General features: G+C 40.2%; 1 protein-coding gene across 3 annotated transcripts in view; it reads left to right on the top strand.

Moving 5' to 3' along the window:
* Window positions 1-19,054, top strand: part of LOC114476192 (transcriptional regulator ATRX-like) — a 35,984-nt gene that overhangs the window by 12,922 nt on the left and 4,008 nt on the right. Inside the window, exons 8-29 of one of the 3 annotated variants that reach the window (XM_028467539.1) lie at window positions 2,011-2,078; window positions 2,425-4,184; window positions 5,462-5,522; window positions 11,406-11,560; window positions 11,713-11,889; window positions 11,973-12,057; window positions 13,099-13,156; window positions 13,260-13,445; window positions 13,910-14,045; window positions 14,992-15,101; window positions 15,267-15,407; window positions 15,501-15,678; window positions 15,758-15,895; window positions 16,077-16,252; window positions 16,331-16,448; window positions 16,575-16,702; window positions 16,821-16,879; window positions 17,421-17,506; window positions 17,740-17,887; window positions 17,960-18,051; window positions 18,129-18,240; window positions 18,314-18,491. In XM_028467539.1, the coding sequence (XP_028323340.1) occupies window positions 2,011-2,078; window positions 2,425-4,184; window positions 5,462-5,522; window positions 11,406-11,560; window positions 11,713-11,889; window positions 11,973-12,057; window positions 13,099-13,156; window positions 13,260-13,445; window positions 13,910-14,045; window positions 14,992-15,101; window positions 15,267-15,407; window positions 15,501-15,678; window positions 15,758-15,895; window positions 16,077-16,252; window positions 16,331-16,448; window positions 16,575-16,702; window positions 16,821-16,879; window positions 17,421-17,506; window positions 17,740-17,887; window positions 17,960-18,051; window positions 18,129-18,240; window positions 18,314-18,491 (4,350 nt within the window). Of the gene's footprint in view, window positions 1-2,010; window positions 2,079-2,424; window positions 4,185-5,461; window positions 5,523-11,405; window positions 11,561-11,712; window positions 11,890-11,972; window positions 12,058-13,071; window positions 13,157-13,259; window positions 13,446-13,909; window positions 14,046-14,991; window positions 15,102-15,266; window positions 15,408-15,500; window positions 15,679-15,757; window positions 15,896-16,076; window positions 16,253-16,330; window positions 16,449-16,574; window positions 16,703-16,820; window positions 16,880-17,420; window positions 17,507-17,739; window positions 17,888-17,959; window positions 18,052-18,128; window positions 18,241-18,313; window positions 18,492-19,054 lie in introns of all 3 variants that reach the window. The other 2 variants (XM_028467540.1, XM_028467536.1) reach the window with 2 other exon arrangements.

Here is a 19,054-nt window from a genome sequence, read left to right as displayed (position 1 = left end):
GGGCCAAAGCCTGCCCTTTTGCCTGCTCTGGAAACACCAGTCCAACCAGTGCTGAGGAGTTCATCAGGAGCTGGAGATTATGGACCATGGACGTGGTCCTGCTGGTTCTGATCCCTGATTGCTCCATGAAAGAAATGCTGTATTAACATCTTCCTCCTTTTGTCCTGCATAGAAGCATTAAAAAACAGTATTAGTTCTTAATTTTTGTTTCATTTATTCATGAGCAAATTTAACTTTAAGTTAATGGTGTATAATGATCTTTTAGAATAAACAAATTTTACTGGATTTGTTATGAGATGACGACGAGCTAACCTGCAGATAAAACATTGGCTTCAAATTCACGTCAACAACTGTGAAGAGAGCAAGAAATGTTGTTACCATATAGTTCAGTAATATTATTACATGGCCATTGTGTACCAACAAGGGAAGTTCTGAATACAGGTCAATGAAATATTGCTGCTGCCTTCAGGAATATACCAGCGGCTAACCGGCTTGCTTGCACTACATTAGACGTAACGTTCATAATATTGATGAGGGAATATTGGAACAAGCTTATTGGTAGTAGGCTAACAACAGGGTGAAATAAAACATACCAGGATTAGTAACAGAGTTCTGCAGGACGAGCTCCGCCAGGGCTGATGTTCTGTTTGGTCCGCAGGGCTCGGTCCACTTTCCCCTGAATCTCTTCAGACAACCACAGTACCAGGAAACAATGCTCTCCTCCTCTGACCACTGCTGTGTCTTATTGGACTCACTTTTAAATTTTTTTTTTGTCAGATGTGCGCTAATGCTAAAAGCCGATTGCAAGCTTAAGAAAAGGCTGCTTTTCATTTTTGCAGTAGCATCAATAACCCTGCCTAACACTCGCCCACTTTGGAGCTGAACTCTAGCCCAGAATTTAGTTGGGGTCAGCGTAGCTCTCGTTTTTAGCTCCGAGAGTTGGAGCTGTGTTGGTGGAAATGGAAGGAATCGGAGCTAAAACACGCGCTAGCTCCAAGTTGCCTTCTGCCCGGTGGAAAAAGGCCTATGAGTGAGGGGTGTCGAAGGCCACGTGGTTTCACTAAGATGGTACACAAATCTCATCCTGTGAATGCTGGTTGCCCCTGGTGATGTTCTGCTAGACTTGACATGCAGCCGTCTTCAGTTCCTGCTCGTTCTTGGCCTAATTTCTATCCACCCTTTTAAAAACTAATTTCTGTTGGATTCATATCTGGGGACTAAATAAGCGGTTACAGAATATTCCGTTTTTCCCTTAAGAATCAGTTAAATCACTTTAACAGTACATTACAGTTGTCCTTCAGTGATGGTAAGATTAACATCTAAGGGAGAACTCACGTTCGATATCAATGTGTTGTGCTACAGCTCGATTGCCTCCATACCCCTTCTCCCTGCTGCCTTGCACTCACACCTCCCTCAACTCAGCATGGCTTTCTGTGACATACATCAACACTTTTATATACAACATGGCGCAATGTCATCATAGACTTTTGTCTGTATGTGGTTGCAGCAGCGCAGCGAGAGCGAGCCTAAAACATGGATCACTCTTGAATTACTCGGTTGGTTGTTTGGATTCTTTTAAAGAGCAATCAGCACTTCCAAATGTCCAGCTTTATCGTGGAGGATGTTGGCAGTGGCACCATTCACATTATCAACGCAGTTTGCACGTTGCATATGTTACCGACTTTAGCTGCCAAACTTGCTCTGGCATAGCCATGATTGCTAGTATGACTCTGAAAAAGTCGGGTGGTCTTATATACGTAGTGTTTTAATCCTTTGCTGACTTGGATGCATGCAATACCTTTAAATTAAAGCGAAAAGTTTATATTGATGCACATCTTTACATTCACTGTGCTAGTGTACAAAGCAGAAATTTTAAATTGTGCTACTGTCTTAATTTTTATGTACCTTTCTGTATTTAACACATTGTATTTTGGGATTATGTTTTTGCGTTTTCCAAATGTGTATTTTTTCTGTATTTTAATGTATTGTATTTTTTATGTGTTTTCCAAGACTTGCTACAACTATTACCTAAGTGATGACATTAGTAAGGATGCAGATGGAATGGATGAGCAGTGCAGGTAAAGACTTTTTTACTTTAAAAAAGAGCCTTGTTCATTGCCCTTCATATATTTATGTAATTTTTTTACCATGTCTGCATATGTCATCTACGGTTAACACAATAATGCAAGGCAAATTTATTTGTATAGCGCATTTCATACACAAGGCAACTCAATGTGCTTTACATGATAAAACATTCAACAGCTTAAAATCAATAAAAACATTTAAAATTATCAGTAAAATCAGCCGAGTGTGGAGGGGGAATATATGGGAAAGGGAGTTTGGGAGGACGAGAAAAAAAAGAATTAAAGCCAGGCAATTTTTTTGTTTCTAATAATTTTACAACTAACTTTTTTTCTTGTTCAGGTGGTGTGCTGAAGGAGGGAACTTGATCTGCTGCGACCACTGTAGTAACGCTTTCTGCAAAAAGTGTATTCTCAGGAATTTGGGACGAAAGGAGCTATCTGGCATATTGGAGAGCAACTGGTACTGCTATGTGTGCAGTTCAGAGCCTCTTGGCGACTTAGTCACGTCTTGTGACAATGTATTGGAGAACATTGAGTATCTGTTGCAGCAACAGCGCAGAAGAAATCGAACAGAGCCAGAAAGATCTGAACTCTATCACATGTTGCCCCATTCACTACACAACCTATCTTTGGAGAAATGGGATCACTCTGGTATGGATGGTAATGTGGTGTTTAACTACAACACTCTGCAGGTTTCCAAGGACCTTACTAAAAAAACTAAACATTTAGTTGAATCGATTAATGCCTTAAATGAAGAATTTGTCAGTTTCATTCACAATGTGACGGCGAAAAAACGAACACCAAATGTTCGCAATCTGTATTTGAACTCTTTTGTGGCAGTAGTTAAAGGCTTAAGAAAGTCACTCACTGCTCTAGAGGATAACCTTAACGAGGAATTTGGTGACTTGGACACAGTGAACAATTGGGAGAAACTTCTTGCTTCTGATGCACCTGAAACAGAGGCAGTCGTAGAGTTGGATAATGCAGACAAAAAATGCTTGATCCACTTGCAGAAAATGGCAGCAGAACATTTGGAGGACAATGATTCTGACACCAAAGGTTTGACAGACAGAGGTGGTGTGCTTAACGTCCCTCTAGAGGTCTTTGATTCACCATCAACTGAAGCTAGAAGGACAGCTAGCAAGAAGTCTGAAAGTGAGGTAGACCTGTCAAAAACTCTCGTAGTACAGCTCACACCTGTAGCGATGGGACAGGAGCCATTGTGTGATTCCACCGAGACAAAAGAAGACGTCAACAAAAAGGATAAGAAGTTGAAAAGAAGTGATTCAGCAGAAGAGTTGAGTGCAATGTCTGCAAAAACTGACAACAGGCTGTGTAATGACGGCTCAAATACATCTTTGTATCAAGAAGAAGAACAAGAGAATAGACGGTCCCCTCGCGTAAAAACAACTCCACTACGGCGGCCCAGCGATGTCAAGACCAAAACCTCCATCTCAGTAGGAGAGAGTGACAGTGACTCGGATGCTGAAAACACCTCCAACACAAATCCTTCCAAAAATACTGATGAACAAAATGTGATTACGGCAAGAGAGGACTCGGACTCAGATGAAATCCCTGCAGCTCTGCTCGAACGGGCAGCTATGGCTCAAAGTTCAGATGATGCCCAGAGTGAAGAAGACCAAGGTAAAAGGTCGTCAACCAAGGTGACCAAAAAGTGTCTGTTTTGGCTGACTAAGAACAGCCCCGCGTCAGCAGAGAAGATGCATCGGAAACGCAAAATGTTGGAGTGTTCCTCGGACACTGATGAATGCAGCAGAAGAATCAAAGTTCGACAAGAAAGTGGGTCGGATTCCTCAAGTGACAGTCAAGGCGAGCAGAAGAAGGTGCAGCACTTGAATAGGCTAAGGTCGAAAGGGAAGCCTCACCCTGTCCAGAGTCAAGAGAAAACAGTGGCCAGAAAGCGAAGGATACCAGCACGAAAATCGAAAAGTAAATCTGATCCCAACGCTACAGAGTCATCATCTTCAAGCAAAGAAGACCATGATGAGGACTTTGAAAGCGATGCAAGTGACCAAAAGATAAAGCCAATCACGGAAAATGTTGCTTTACTTGGGGGACCAGCATTCCGACAATCATCTGGTGAGTTCTCTGTTTATGAATTTAGAATATTGAACCATCTCGAACTCTAATTGCAAAGCAGATGTTGGACTGTAACATACACTGTAGTCCTTATGGTCATATTGCTTGGATATCCTTTTCTTCCCAACATAATTGGGAAAACTGAGATCCTAGACCTCAGTATATACCACACACAGGACACTGTCTGTGTGGTTTTACAGAATTTAGAATGTTTTTTGAGAGAAATGCAAATCAACAGATTTTTATAAATCTTATTTGGGTAAATGAGGACAAAAATGTCTCAAAAGGATAAAAGAAACTAAGTGACCCAGTAGTTGTAACATAATTGTTTTCCTTAGATTTTATTATTTTGAGTTGGGTTCCAAAAATTGTTGTGGAAGTTGGATGCCTGAAGATTTTTAAGGAAGGAACTTTCCAAGTGTTGGTGCAGTGTTTGGACTAAACACCTCTTATGACATTTGAAGAGAATTTGGCTGAGCTGGTAATGTAGAAATAGAAATTGGGGGTGTCGGCCAGTACCATACGTCGCACAATAAAGCAATTGGAGTACAATCTACAAACCCAAAGGAAAACATCTCTGATTAAAGACAAGCAAAAAGTCAAGATCTTTGCATCCATGGACTGAGCTGCAATGCTTGATTAAAGTTAAAAAAAAAAGTAAAGCATTACAACAAGAAATAAAATAAAGCACGTAACAGTCAAACCAGCTTGAAGTTAAACATATTAAAGGTTTAATCACTTGTTTTGTTACCTCTGATACCAGGCCACTTGAATGTGCCAATTGTACCACAGCCAATTGTGTCAGTAATCAAGTATCTCAAGACCGTGGAAGCCTCTAAGTATGACAGGCAAAACTCTGAACCATCACAAACTCGTTTAGCCATTTGAAAACCATCTGGCTCATGTCATTCAAGTGTTCATAGGAATAAATAAATTAGGCCCTTTAACTACAATGACAAAGGCAGGCAAACTGGCTTTCCAGCTACAGAATTGCAGCAAAACCATTAGCTGGGAAAATAATTTAAAATCAATTTTTGGGGATTTTTGTTCTTTTTTTATCCTTCAAAATAATATATATGCATGCCTTTTTTAATTACATTTAAAAGCACATAATTAAACAAATGCTTGATGGGACATGCTGTTTAATTTGCATTCATTTCAGAAGGTATTCTGTATTTTTGTATTTCTAATTACGAGCTGTTTCCGTAACAACACCTTTTGGTGACTTTTTTTTATCTAAACTAATAAAATGTGTTGGAAATGTGTGTATTTTTCAGAGGAGGAAGACAAGCCTGGGCTTCCCTGGGCAGAAGCTGAAGATGATGATCCAGAAAATAGGTACAGTTACCAAAGCCCCGCTGAGTTTGCTAAACAGCCCAGGTCTGGAAGAAGGGCAGCATCTTTAAAGCCTGACCGGCCTAGTGCAGAATTTAGCCTCAAACCAGTCCTTCGCAGTGCGGTGCAGGCAAGGCCCAAGCGTAGCTGCAGAAAAGGCCCAACGACCAAATACTAATGATATATAAGATGTTCTTTGAGAACAAGAGAGGAAATGCACAACACCAGATTGAGCTGTCAAAACTGAAAACAGTGGACTAAAATATGCAACCATAGGTTGGTTAAAAACACATGCTTATAGACATTAAGTAAAAATGTCTCCTTTATTTGTACATTTTTCCCTTGACATACAAAATAGTGAGAGTAATGTTTTAATAAAGGATATATATTTTTGACTGTACATGTTTACCTTTTTATATACTCTGACGTATTAGCTTTTTATATGCAACAGCCAATTGCTGTTGGCAGTCTTTACTTCTACAAACATTTTTCATTAATTTGGTACATGAATAAAAGATGCATCATTATGTAAATGGTGAGTTTAGCATCGATTAATCCTGGGTCTTTGTGTGTTATATTATTTTCTTCCAAATTGAAGTTGTCTTGCATATATCAAGTTAGCAGATTATTGACATAAAAAAACAAACAAATTATATATACATATATATATATATATATATATACATACTCAGTCAATTAATCGAGGCTCTGAAAATGAATGTTGATTTGCTGGAGGTAAGATTTGGACTGGAGCATAGTGCTATGAAGCTTTACTTATGTAATATGTTATTGATATAGTGATGATACAGATTGTTGATTGAATAATATAAGATCGAATCTATATACTGTAGGTAATATAAAGCAAAGATACAACTTGTCTAGTTATTAAAGTCATGTTTGTCCACGTCTAGCCTTGAGATACCAGAAGTTTCCTTAAAGATGCCTTATGATCTTTATTTATTTATTCAAAATATATCTTTACTGTGTGAATGGAAATTCTGTTGTGGAAATACTTATCCATCAAACCAAAAGTAATAAATTAAAATTCTCATGGCCAAATCAATGTACTCGAGTCTAAAATAACCATTCAGTGATGCAACAAGTTTACTGTACGTAGTGGGAAGATATTAGAAGGTAATATTTCTCTTCACAATTTAGTAGACATGTATTGAAATGGTGTTCAAATCCCTACCTAAGTAATTTGTTGATCGCCTCCACCGATGAGCCATTTTAGTCATTTGCAGGCCTCTCTGCATTTTAGACTAAAACAAAAACGTATCATTTTCAAATTAACCCAAAACCACGATTTGAATTTCCAATCTTACATTTTATTTACTGGTAGTTACAGTTGTTGTGTTTATGTTACAGACAAATGTGATCTTCCCGTTTTGAAGGTTTTTACATGCTTGGGAATAGTTGATTCGAAATCGCAACGGAAATTAAAATAACTTTTGCTTTGATATACAATACCCTCAAATGTCATTTCAATGCAGTCCCATCCATTTTTAACCATAACAGAGACCTGAACCATTGTGTGCATGCTGACATTTTAACGCCTAAGTTCTGACACCATCGTTGATCATTTGTACAAATAGAATTGTCAGTGTGCATTTAGATGCTGATGTTCCTACTTTTCCTCTAGCCTTTAAAACCCAGTTTGGAGGCACAGTTGTATTTAGCTGTTATCTTCTATGCATACTCTGCAAAGCTCTAAATTTCTCTTGTGGATGTTTTCTGGCTGAGTCAAATATTTTGCACACTTTGTTGGATTATTAGCTGTATTTTCTAAAGTAATGTGGATTCTGAACTGTTAATACAGATGTATAAACCCTACAGTCTTTCTACACACAGAGTATACACACATTTTGCTGACTCTTTAAGCTTGTTTGATTAGTAATGGTCTGCTGCTTCCACATAGTATTTAAAATGTGAAATATTGAGGAATTCGGAATAAGCTGTGAAAACAACTGTAGAAATGCAACCAAAGTCGCCTACATTTCTTTGACATCTATGTTTGTTTTTCATGTTTTTTCCAGGATGGATTTTCAGACAACATTGCAATAAATGCTGCTCATTTGTTTCTACTTCAACTTCTGCTTCCCTGTCTCCGTTTTAGATTTAAAAATAAATGGTCAGCAAAAGTGTCAAGTTTACCCTGTTTGTAGAAAGTGGGCTAAAACATTAAAGTCCTCTGCTTTTATATGTTTTTTTAATATCTGTCCAGCATGTGATGGCCAGTAGCAGTAATGCCAAAACTGTGTGGAACAGTGTTACTCGTAGTGTTACCGTTGTGTGTGATGATATGGGAAACATATCAAAAGTGGACGCTGTTGCTTGTGCTCCTCTACTGTAACACATTTCACTCTCAATGAACAATGACTGATGATGATCTGCACGTTTAGCAGCTAACAGAGCCATAGACCAACTATAGCCAGCTCCGTATCATGTGTGATAGAGAGCTGGATTCAACAGTATTGTAAAAAAATCTTTTTAAACATTCTGATATTCTGCTTCGATTTTTACGAGTAACTGTTTTGTTTCTCTCTTTTTTATGTTGATATTAAGCTAATAATCCTAATAATCGCCATTGTTAATTCTCTATCTTTTTTTAAAAGAAAACAAACTAGTGCACCCATCTAGATAAAAATCAATTGAATTTAAAAGAATTGTGGGTTTTGAGAAATTATTTTGTAAATTTCAGCCCAAAAAAAATCTGCTCAAACAAGACAACTTGTTTGGTAATTTTTTTTAGTGATACTCCTGATTTACTGAAAGTACTGTCTTTCAATTCTGTGAAGAATTTTTGAATACTGTAATAAAATGTTTCCCTTGAAAATCCCCCTGTCTCATTTCTATCTTTCAAAGTGAGTGAACTTTTACCTATATTATGAAAGCGTTATTTTGTCTCACCAGATTAACCTTGTTTTGGCCAGAAGTGACTTGTTCCAACTTTGTAGTTTATTTCCGAAGCTTGCAGCAGGGCTATACTGAAAAATCAGTTCATAAAACGAAGAGTTACAATCGTAACTATGGTTCTATGAATCCTGAATGACTGCCAGAGGCCGTGCTGTAAGCACTGAATGATCCCCATTGGGCATGCGCAGTGCGAGTATGTGTACCAATAATGTCACCTGTGACCCTTGGATGACCCAAAGGAAGCTTTATCTTTCGGTGGCATTCCAGGGAACTTTTCAACAGAATCTTCTCGCGAGCACACAAGGATTCTGAGTGCCAAAAAGCTCTGGCGGATGGATGCAACCTCCAAGCAGACAAGGCATACAAAAGGCCATCTGGTCAAGAATGAGCCAATGCGTCCTTGGCCAAGAGGACTGGTCGTCTCGGCCAAGGAGAACCACATAGGGCAGTGGGTCAACTGCTCTGAAGCAAAGAGGTCCACCTCTGCTCTGCCGAATAGGCTCCAAATAATGTTTACCTCCAAGTGGAGGTGCCACTCCCCTGATGGAGGTTTCTCAGGGGAGAGGAAGTCTGCCAGGTGGTTCTGCTCTCCCAGTATATGCATTGCTCATATGCTGATCAAGCGGGGGGCTGCCGTGTTGACTTGAGGTGTTGTCTGATCGCACAAGGGCATGTTTGTCCCTCAGATGTGACATCTAAGTGGAAGCTGTCCAGCCACCTCTCCAGCGGACATAGCGACAGCACGCCCAGAGGAACTACCCCCGAGATTAACGTTGGCTTGCCTAAAAGACAGAGGAAAGAGACATACATTAGGTCAGCCACTGGCCCCCTCTGAATGGGGCGAGCTGGTGAAAAATATCGTCCAAACTGTGGAGGAGCGGATTTGCTGTCATTGTTACATTGTCCAATGAAACTCCAATAAAGTTTGTGACCTGGGATGGTTCGTTGCAGCGCTTCCTGGGCTGCAGGACCAATTGTCTCCCCCGATTCCACCGGGAAGCTGTGCAACATTCTTCTGGCTGCCTCTGTTAAATTTGATTGTGACAGCCAAACCTGACTATGAACTTGGACTAAGATGGACATTATTCACCCAAGCTCTCTAGACATGAGCCCAAATGCCTCTAAAGAGGCATCACAGAAGGTGACCTCATAGGCATTCACACTGCCTTATTGCAGTGAGGCTGAGAGTGAAGTACGACAGGGAGTTTGCCTTGTGACCAGCACGTGCTTCAGCATCATAAGCCCTTGTGAGAACGCTGTCTGTTATTCGACCCTGGGGTCGAGGGCACCTAGCATCCCTTCGCAGGGTCTGGTCATCTGCAGAGAGACGGGAGCAAGCCTTACTGTCCCTCCAACAGGTCTGCAACTCCTTCATATAATCCTCTGAATGGGTAATAGCAAAGGCCATGGGGGCGGGCCTGCACGTGAAGAAGGTGCTTGCATGTGCCGCTTCTGCCTGCTGTAGTACAACTGTGGTCAGCCGCTGTAGGGCCAGGCACATGGTAGCACGCATGGAGTTGTCCTCCAACTCGGCCCCTGAACTCTGATCTGAGAAGTGGGAGCCCTGCTCAGACATCTGGGGACCCAAATCCCCTAAATCTTCCCCAGAATCACAGTAATAGCTAGCCAAAGCTGCCAAAGAGAGTATATTCTCCTCTGGCAGCAGTGCTGGCATTGGCGGAGAGAGTGGCGCATCAGCCACCATGGGGACAACCGGCTGGATGTCAGCCAGCATGGATATCATCTGGGTCAATTCAGCAGACAGCTGCTCAACTTTCAACGACAACCCACTATGGTCAGACTTAGCTTTTTCACTGGAGGGGGCAGCTGCTGTAGCCGCTGCATGCCGCATAGAGCGTGTCTGATGGCCGGAGGTAGCTGGCTTGATGGGGGGTAAGTCAACTTCAACTACTTCGTCATCCATTTCCACCAACCTGGCAACCCTTACTGCCCTAGACAAGTAGCTGCATTTCATGCAGTGCGTGCCTGAGAGCACCTCCCGCAGGTGCTTAGGACCAAGGCATGCAGGGCATAGGTTGTGGCCATCCTCTGGCTGTAAAGAAGCCCAACAGGATGTGCAGATATGGGTGCCATCCATTGTTGTTGCCCTGAGAAAACCCCATTTATCTCAGTTAGCACAGCTGTTCTTGATTAGCAGGTTAACCTCGGAGGGAGGGGGTGCGTATTACCAAACACTCCTCAGCTTAGCGTGAGTGCAGATGCTGTAGATTGGTCGAGTATATGGACCGTATACTGGAGAAGGGAGCGGGCACGCTGGCAGCACAGCAGAGGCCCAAATATCGTAAACAAACAACAACCACTGTACTGTGGTTCTCACCTGAACTGGGCTTATTAGTTAGGGATGATACCAGCTCATAGCCGATGAAGCTAATGGAAACAAACGCGACCCACCAGCAAACAAAGTTGGTTAACGTAATCTTTTTCTTTTTACTTTTCTTTAAAGACAAACCATGAGTCTGCTGAAAAGTGGCTACTTACCTTGTACGGCATATATCGGCGGGACCTAACGCGATTCTAATGCTGAGGGGCAACAGAGATTGCTAATAGGTGACGCTAACTCTATCCAAACACTCACCGTCGCACCTCCTGGAGGGCGAACACTTGCTGCTCCGACCTATCATTCTACCTCCACGACCTTGATTCATTATCTTCCAAAGCAAACTGCGCGCAAGAAGAAAAAAGGAAAGTGCCCTGGAGTAACATCAGAAGATAAAAGCTTCCTTCAATGGTATACATACTCGTTGGTATACATACTCTCATTGCGCATGCGCAAAGAGTAATAGTCAGTGCTTTAAGCACCGCCTATGGCAGTCAGCAGGGATGAAATTGAACATTATTTATCAATGTTTCTATAGAAAAGGGCCTTTAATTTGTTAAACAATAAGCTGATGATGATGTAACTGATTATGACGATCAGGACCTTTCCTTCTTCTCTACTTCTCTACTAAGAATTGCTAAGAAAATGCTCTTGGCCCAAATTAAAGCCAACATGTCCTCTGGTGATGAACTATCCTCGGATGATGAAACGCAGGAAGACGAGTCGGAGTCAGAGCACACCATGGAGGTCCAGCCAAGCACAGAAGGTCATTGTACCGATGAAGAGGGTAAGTTAGTCGCTTACTAAAATTTGTAATCAAGCTTTAGCAATTATTCAAAATACTTTAATTATTGTACTTTTTCACGACAATTTAAACAGCCAATGTAACTTTAATTAATAAAAAAAATTATATGAAATACATTTGTGTGTTTAAAAAAGACAAGGGATTCGAGTCGTCACCTATGTGTGATGAAGCCAGGGGCAAGAGGAGGCATCACCTGCTCAGACACAAACTCACCTTAGACGAAGAGACGCCAGGTGACAGCAAGGCTGCAGCCGGAGGAGGAAAAGAGAAGGAGAAGGGCGAGAAGAGGGATAAGGGAGAGCATCAGAGTTGTAAGTGCACCTACAAGAAAAATAGTCCATGTAGTTGACATTACAGTACCTGGCACTGAGGTTGGAGCTTCAATTCTGTTTAGCCAATAGTGATGGTGATGCTCTGAATGATGGGATGGAGGAAGTGGTAAGTGAGGAGGACATGGTGGAAGAAGAAAACATCAAAAGGTGAAACAAGTTTAATTACACATACAACCTATACAACATATTGTTTGAAGTTCTCAATTGCATTTACAATGAGTTTGCACTGACATGTAATATGTGCTCACATTTCCAAAGTGAGCACATTCAAATATCAATAACTTTACCTTTATATTGTATTCATAGCTATAGAATTAGAATAGTGATCATTTCAAAAATACTCTCTGAGGCCCTTGTTTGTTTCAAACATGTATCCTCCTGAAATTAGGTTTATGATTTTGTATAGGTCAGTCATAACTGGTGAAATTTTTATAATACATTAACCCTCCTATTATCCTCAAATATTATGTAAACACATTTTACCCATATTTGCCTCCAGAAAACAATTATCAGAAAATTGTTTACCAAGTTTTTGTGTCAGGGACTTTGTTTATTTATTCAATACATACATAACCCCTTGATAATGAAACATTGACCTGTTCTCTTGCGCCACCATCAGGTTAAACTTTTACAATTAGAATTTATCTTGAATAGTTTTCCAAATCTTTTAAAATATCTAGTGATCATATAATCTTTTCTGCAGCGCCACCCTCTGGTCAATGGTGATGTAAGGTTATACATGGGTCACACACAAACAAGTTTTACACATCTAAATTAGCTTGTGGTCAAATTGACTCCAGAGGAACAAGCAATGCATGCAATATGTGTTGAAATGAAAAAATATTAGAATGATAATTTTATGGTTAACCAATTGCACCCATCAAATCATGAAACGGAAAGAAACAGGAGCAATACACCAAAAATAAAAACCAAGCAAATTATTGTTTGCATTCAAACTGTTTACCAACTGATCAAACTTTTAAAACCCCTGCTTTAAAAAGTCAAAAACAAACATACAGATGTTATTCTTGGCATTTTAAAGCTCTACTTAAATCCCAGTTTTAATACACCGGTGCAAAGCCTAATGTTTGTAATTTTACATCTAATATACTGTGATTACTGTTGCTTTACTCTTTCACCTTTCATGTTATTTCATATCAGTCCCATAAAGAAGAACCTTTCCTCCAGTCAGGAACAGCAGAAACAACTGCCTTACATTTGTCTATCTGACTCCAGCAGTGAGGAGGTAATGGCTCCAGTTCTAACTGTCACTCACTGCTTGTGTCAGACTCAAAAGTTGGTCCTTGTTATTATGCCACATGCTGATTGCTCAGTGTTTTTTTTTGCAGAGTGATGAAGCGGGTGAAAAAAAAGAAATCGGAGACGTGAAAGGCACGCCTAAAAAACGCAAAAAGATCCGTGACATTATTAGTGATGAGAACCTCAGCGCAGAGACACAGGAAGCCCTCAGAGATGAGGAGGAGCGTTGCAAACGTTTGGCCAGTAGAGACCAACAGATGGAGGACAGAAGAGAGGTACTGAACACTATAGTACTATAGTGAGGGCGACCGTGGCTCAGGTGGTAGTGGGTCGTCTTCTGGTCGAGAGGTTGGGGGTTCGATCCCAGTACCTGACTATGTGTCGAAGTGTCCTTGGGCAAGACACTGAACCCTAAGTTGCTCCCAGTGGTCAACTAGCGCCTTGCATGGCAGTTCTGTCCCACTGGTGTGTGAATGTGAGAGTGATTGGGTGAATGAGCTGATGTGTAAAGCGCTTTGAGACTGCTTCAGTGTGGTGATAAAGCGCTATATAAAATCAAGTCCATTTACCATTTACTACCTTACCTACTTACGTTATTATATAGGATATATTTGTCATTAATTGCTGCTAAGATGATGCACACACTTTGATAAATGATTACTTTGTTACTGACTTTTTTTTTTCTAAATTATTGTGAACCGATGAGATTAAAGGTTAATGTTGAGCTTTCTTTCTCCAGGTCATTGTTATTAATGATGAGCCATCCGGCCCCATCACAACCAAGCTTGTCCTGGATATGGACGAACAGACCAAGACTCCACTTGTTCAGGTTCACTATAACCTGGTGAAAAGACTGAAACCACACCAGGTTGATGGTATGTTTGTATTGTCATTTTCAGACTTGAAACCTCAATGCCATTCTTTGCAATATATGATAATATACGTTTCATTTTCTAAACTTCTTCACTTTCGATATGATACCAATATTGCAGTCTTAAGTGTTTGCCTATAACAGGGTTTAACGTTTTCCGCCTCTACGAGGGATTTCCGTCACTTAAGGAATTTGAAGGAAAATTTCCATCAACTCATACACAAAAAATAAATAAATATATATATATATACTGTATATATATAATAATTATGATAAATGATGGTTCTTCCCACTGTTAGTCATGAAAAGAAGCCTGAGACCTTGCAGGGCCACATGACCGTGAGTGTGCACCCACTCTATGCTTGTGCGGTACTCCCCTTCTCCGCAACACAATGTGCGCTCCGCGGGTGATGCATAGCTCTGGAGCGCTCAGCTCAGCTACAGATAATTGTTTCGCAAAATACACCAGTTTCCTTTGATAGCTTCTACATAAATGTGTGAAAAAAAACCTCACATGTCTAACATACATTTTCCAAGTACATTTCCACATTTTTCCTTAAAAACAGACTTATAAAGTGGACTTGTTATGATGGAATAACAAAAATGTCCATATAACATCATTACACGAATTACATGTGAATTATTTTGGCTGAAAATTTTTTTTTTTGCTTTAAACCCTGGCCTATATCCATCCAATACTTTATTAGCACAAATCATATATAGTTTTATTACTTATTTACTAGTGTGGATTGTTAGAAAGGCTTGACCAAATGATGGTATTTCTGATATACTGTCTCCAAGTTTTTATTTTAATTTTTTTAAAATAAAAAAAATTAGGGAATAATTAAAAAGGCAAGGAGATTTACAGGTAGGAATAAGACGGGTTTATAAAAAAAAAAAAAAATAGCCTGGAGAACAATTTCCAGTAGTTTTTTTTGTGTTTCCATCAGGTGTCCAATTTATTTGGGACAGCTGTTGCGAGTCTGTGCAGAAGGCCAACACTACGCCGGGATCAGGCTGCTTACTGGCTCATTTCATGGGCCTGGGAAAGACACTGCAGGTTAAGATGCACATGCTTGATTTAGGCTGTTTTCAACACAAAAAATTAAAACATAGACAAAGAATACACACCTTTTTAGATTACAGTCTGTTTGAATCAGTCTGTGGCTTCACGCTTCCTTTAGATTAGGTGTCACAAATTGATGAATGCTATTTTGTTTTCTAGGTGGTGACATTTCTTCACACAGTGCTGCTGTCGGAAAAGCTCAACTTCAAAACTGCTTTGATTGTTTGTCCACTTAATACTGTCTTTAACTGGGTCGCTGAGTTTGAGAAATGGCAAATCGACACAATAAATATAGTAAAGGTACTGTATGTTCGTGAGCTGATTTAAACCAAAGGTCTGCACTGAAGGTTCTTCTCATTGAGAACTTACATGGAGCACACACACTTGTTTCAGGTTGCAGAGTTGGCAACAAAGAAACAGCTTTCAGAGCGACTACAGGCTCTGCGCTGGTGGCAGACGGGTGGAGGCGTCATGATCATGAGTTATGAGATGTATCGCATCCTGTCACTCGCAAAAAAAGTCCAAAATGTAGATGCAAAGCAAGAGCTGAAGCGGATGCTGGTGAATCCAGGTGCAGTAGAGTATTGTGATTCAAGTCCAGGTCGATGAACCATCCCTCACTTTTAAAACTGTCCGTTATTATCGCTCAGGTCCAGACTTTGTGGTTTGTGATGAAGGGCACATCCTGCGCAATGAAACGACCAACATCTCCAAAGCCATGAATGTTATCAGAACGCAGAGGAGGATTGTGCTGACTGGGACGCCGCTGCAAAACAACCTTCTTGAATGTAAGTCCATATTTGTCTCTTATATTTATGTCACATAGTTTTCTTTTGATTCCTTTAAAAATAAACACATAGCAGTGGTTTTACACACTGGCCTTTTTTTAGGCTACACTGAACCAAATCCACTTATTCTATCCCATAATGGTTAAGTGTTTTTATTGAGAGTTCATCCCTTGTTCCACAGACCACTGCATGGTCAGTTTCATCAAGAGGAATCTTTTGGGCTCGCTGAGGGAATTCCAAAACCGCTTCATCAACCCGATCCAGAATGGCCAATGTGCCGACTCCACGCCAAAAGACGTCCGGATTATGAAGAACCGAGCGCACGTGCTGCATTCAATACTGGCCGGATGCGTGCAGGTGAGGAAAAGGAATGCATGCTGTTGCATGTGATTAGTTGGAGTTTCTTTAATATTCTGACTGGTCATGTGCTCACAGAGAAGGGATTACTCTGAGCTGAATCAGTTTCTGCCTCCCAAACACGAGTACGTCCTTGCAGTGAGGGTCTCACCTCTCCAGGAGAAGTTATACCGCCATTATCTCAGCCAGGTGACAGGTAAGACTGTAATCCCCACAATAACAATGATTCCTACTCTTATAATCAGATAAAGTGAAAAGGAAAGAGTACAGTATGCACAGGTGTCAGACTTTCTCTGAAGGTGGTACATTCTTGTTTTATTAGCGACAAACTCTCCTGCTGATGGACCGAGGCTGAAGGCCGGAGCAAACCTGTTTAAAGACTTTCAAGTGCTGAGCAAAGTTTGGACTCATCCATGGTGCCTTCAGCTCAGAAACTCCAACAAAGAAAAGGTGGGGGGAAAAAAACCCACAATTAACACAGAAGTATATTTTTAACACTCATTCAGGCATTTTGATGATATCAGCATATATGTGTGTCTCTTTTCCATCTCTGGGATTCTTTAAAAAGAAGAAACAAGTTACACTCACTGCTCTGTTTGCAAAGGCAGAAAGCGTGAGAGTCGAGAGGTAAGACCTAGAAAAAAAAAATGTTCTTAAGTTTTTTTTGCTAGTTGATGTATAAGTATTGTACGGAACCCCTAAAGGGACACGGATTATTTTTTTTTACTGCATGCTCACGTGAAGGTTCCACACGAGCGTGTGAAACTTCTTTTTTTTTATTGCATGCTCACGTTATACTAATATTGCGTAAGCGAGCACGTAAAGGTAGTTGTTAACCCTAACCCTAACCCTAAGGCTGAAATTAAAGCTTTACTAGATGCTCTAACATGATTAACTCCTTACGAGCAGAGCATGCAGCCTGATGACTAACGTTTGTAAGCGTACATGTAAAACATTTTACGTAAAACATTTTACGTAAAACATCTATTACGTGCTCCCTTAGAACTACTTTTACATGCTCACGTAAAGGTTCCACACGCTCACATAAAGCTTTACATGAGCACGCAGTAAAAAAAAAAAAAAAAAAAAAAAAAAAAAAATATATATATATATTAATTCGTGTCCCTTTAGGGGCTCAGTAGTATTGTTTGTTGTGTTGCTGAAACAGTGCGCTGAATAAGAACATGGACACAAAAGAGAATAATGATTTTAACGCTTCCACTGGTGAGCCCAACACTGCACTGTCACTGGAAGGTACTGTATCAATACATTTTTCAGTTACAATTACATTTCCAAATACCCCTGTTCAATTCAAATTTCATTACGATTACAGTGACCAGCATTTTTACCCAATTACAATTCATTTGAAATGATTTTTTATCCTCAGAAAGTCATTTACTATTATGTTCACAATTACTTAAGTTCAAATACAATTAATCACAATTATAATAACGTAGTATTCACATGTTCTGTTTTTTTCTATCAAGGAGAGAAGGAGACGCCTGCTCGTAGTCCAGATGAGAGCTGGTTTAAGAGCATGCTGACTGAGAGTGACGCCACCACTGTGGAGCACTCAGGAAAAATGGTGCTTTTGTTTGAGATCCTCAGAATGGCTGAAGATGCCGGCGACAAAGTGTACGTTCCTTACAGTACAGTATTCCCTCACAGTGGTTTGTAGCTCTAACGGTCTTTGTTGTTGCTTGTCAGGCTGGTATTCAGTCAGTCCTTGATCTCATTAGATCTGATAGAGAATCTCCTGAAGGAGGCTCACGTAGCCAGAGAGTCGTCATCATCAAAAGGTACGTTTGATCATGTCAGCAAATATTTATAATTGATTGGAATGCATGGCTCAGCTCAGTGTTTGTGTTTTTAACAGCTGGCAGATGGATTAAGGATGTGGATTACTATCGACTGGATGGTTTAACGACTGCTGTGTTAAGGAAGAAATGGGCGGATTTGTTCAATAAAACTTCCAGTGCCAGTATTGGGTACAGAACATCTAAAGATGAAGTGTGTGACAATGTTTCTGACCTGACCATATTTTTAATGATCTTCCTCTAGCTGCAGATTGTTTCTCATCTCAACAAGAGCAGGCTCACTGGGCATCAACCTGGTGGCAGCTAACAGGGTGATCATCTTTGATGCCTCGTGGAATCCCTCCTACGACATCCAGAGCATTTACAGAGTGTATCGATTCGGTCAGAATAAACCAGTGTTTGTGTACCGTTTTTTGGCTCAGGTAAACTCAACAGTACAGTGTATGTTTTAGGACATCCTCAGGTCTCAGAGTGAGGTATCAGGAAAACCTCTGTCATTTATCAGACCAAATGGCATCAAATAACACGGCCTCTGGCTTCGAAATAAAAGTCGTCAGACTCGACGGCCTCAGGACGTAAAACATAACGTGACATATTTTGAAGAAACCAGAAATACACATATGATGTCATCAATATGTGCCGTTTCGGATACGAGATTAAGTTGAAAGCTGTTATTTTCTATTTATTTTTAAAGGTAAAATAATATAATCATTTCATTTAACTATGTATCTATTAATCAAACAATACGTTGATATATCTTAATTTTGAAAAAATAAAAGGAAAGAATGGCTTTTCAATTTACTTCTTCATGTGTACTTCCAGTTTCTTCAAAATAAAACACCATGTCCTCTTTTATTTTGAAGCCTGAGGCCGTTTGGTTTGACAAGTGAGGCCTTTTCATCTGATGTAGGTTTTGCTGAGTCATGAGTTCGTTGGGTCTGATAAATGACAGGTTTCCCTGATACCTCACTCTGAGACCTGAGAA

The sequence above is a fragment of the Gouania willdenowi genome, chromosome 14, assembly GCF_900634775.1.
Source record: "Gouania willdenowi chromosome 14, fGouWil2.1, whole genome shotgun sequence".
Taxonomy (NCBI): domain Eukaryota; kingdom Metazoa; phylum Chordata; class Actinopteri; order Blenniiformes; family Gobiesocidae; genus Gouania; species Gouania willdenowi.
This window is presented reverse-complemented; position numbering and strand designations above follow the sequence as displayed.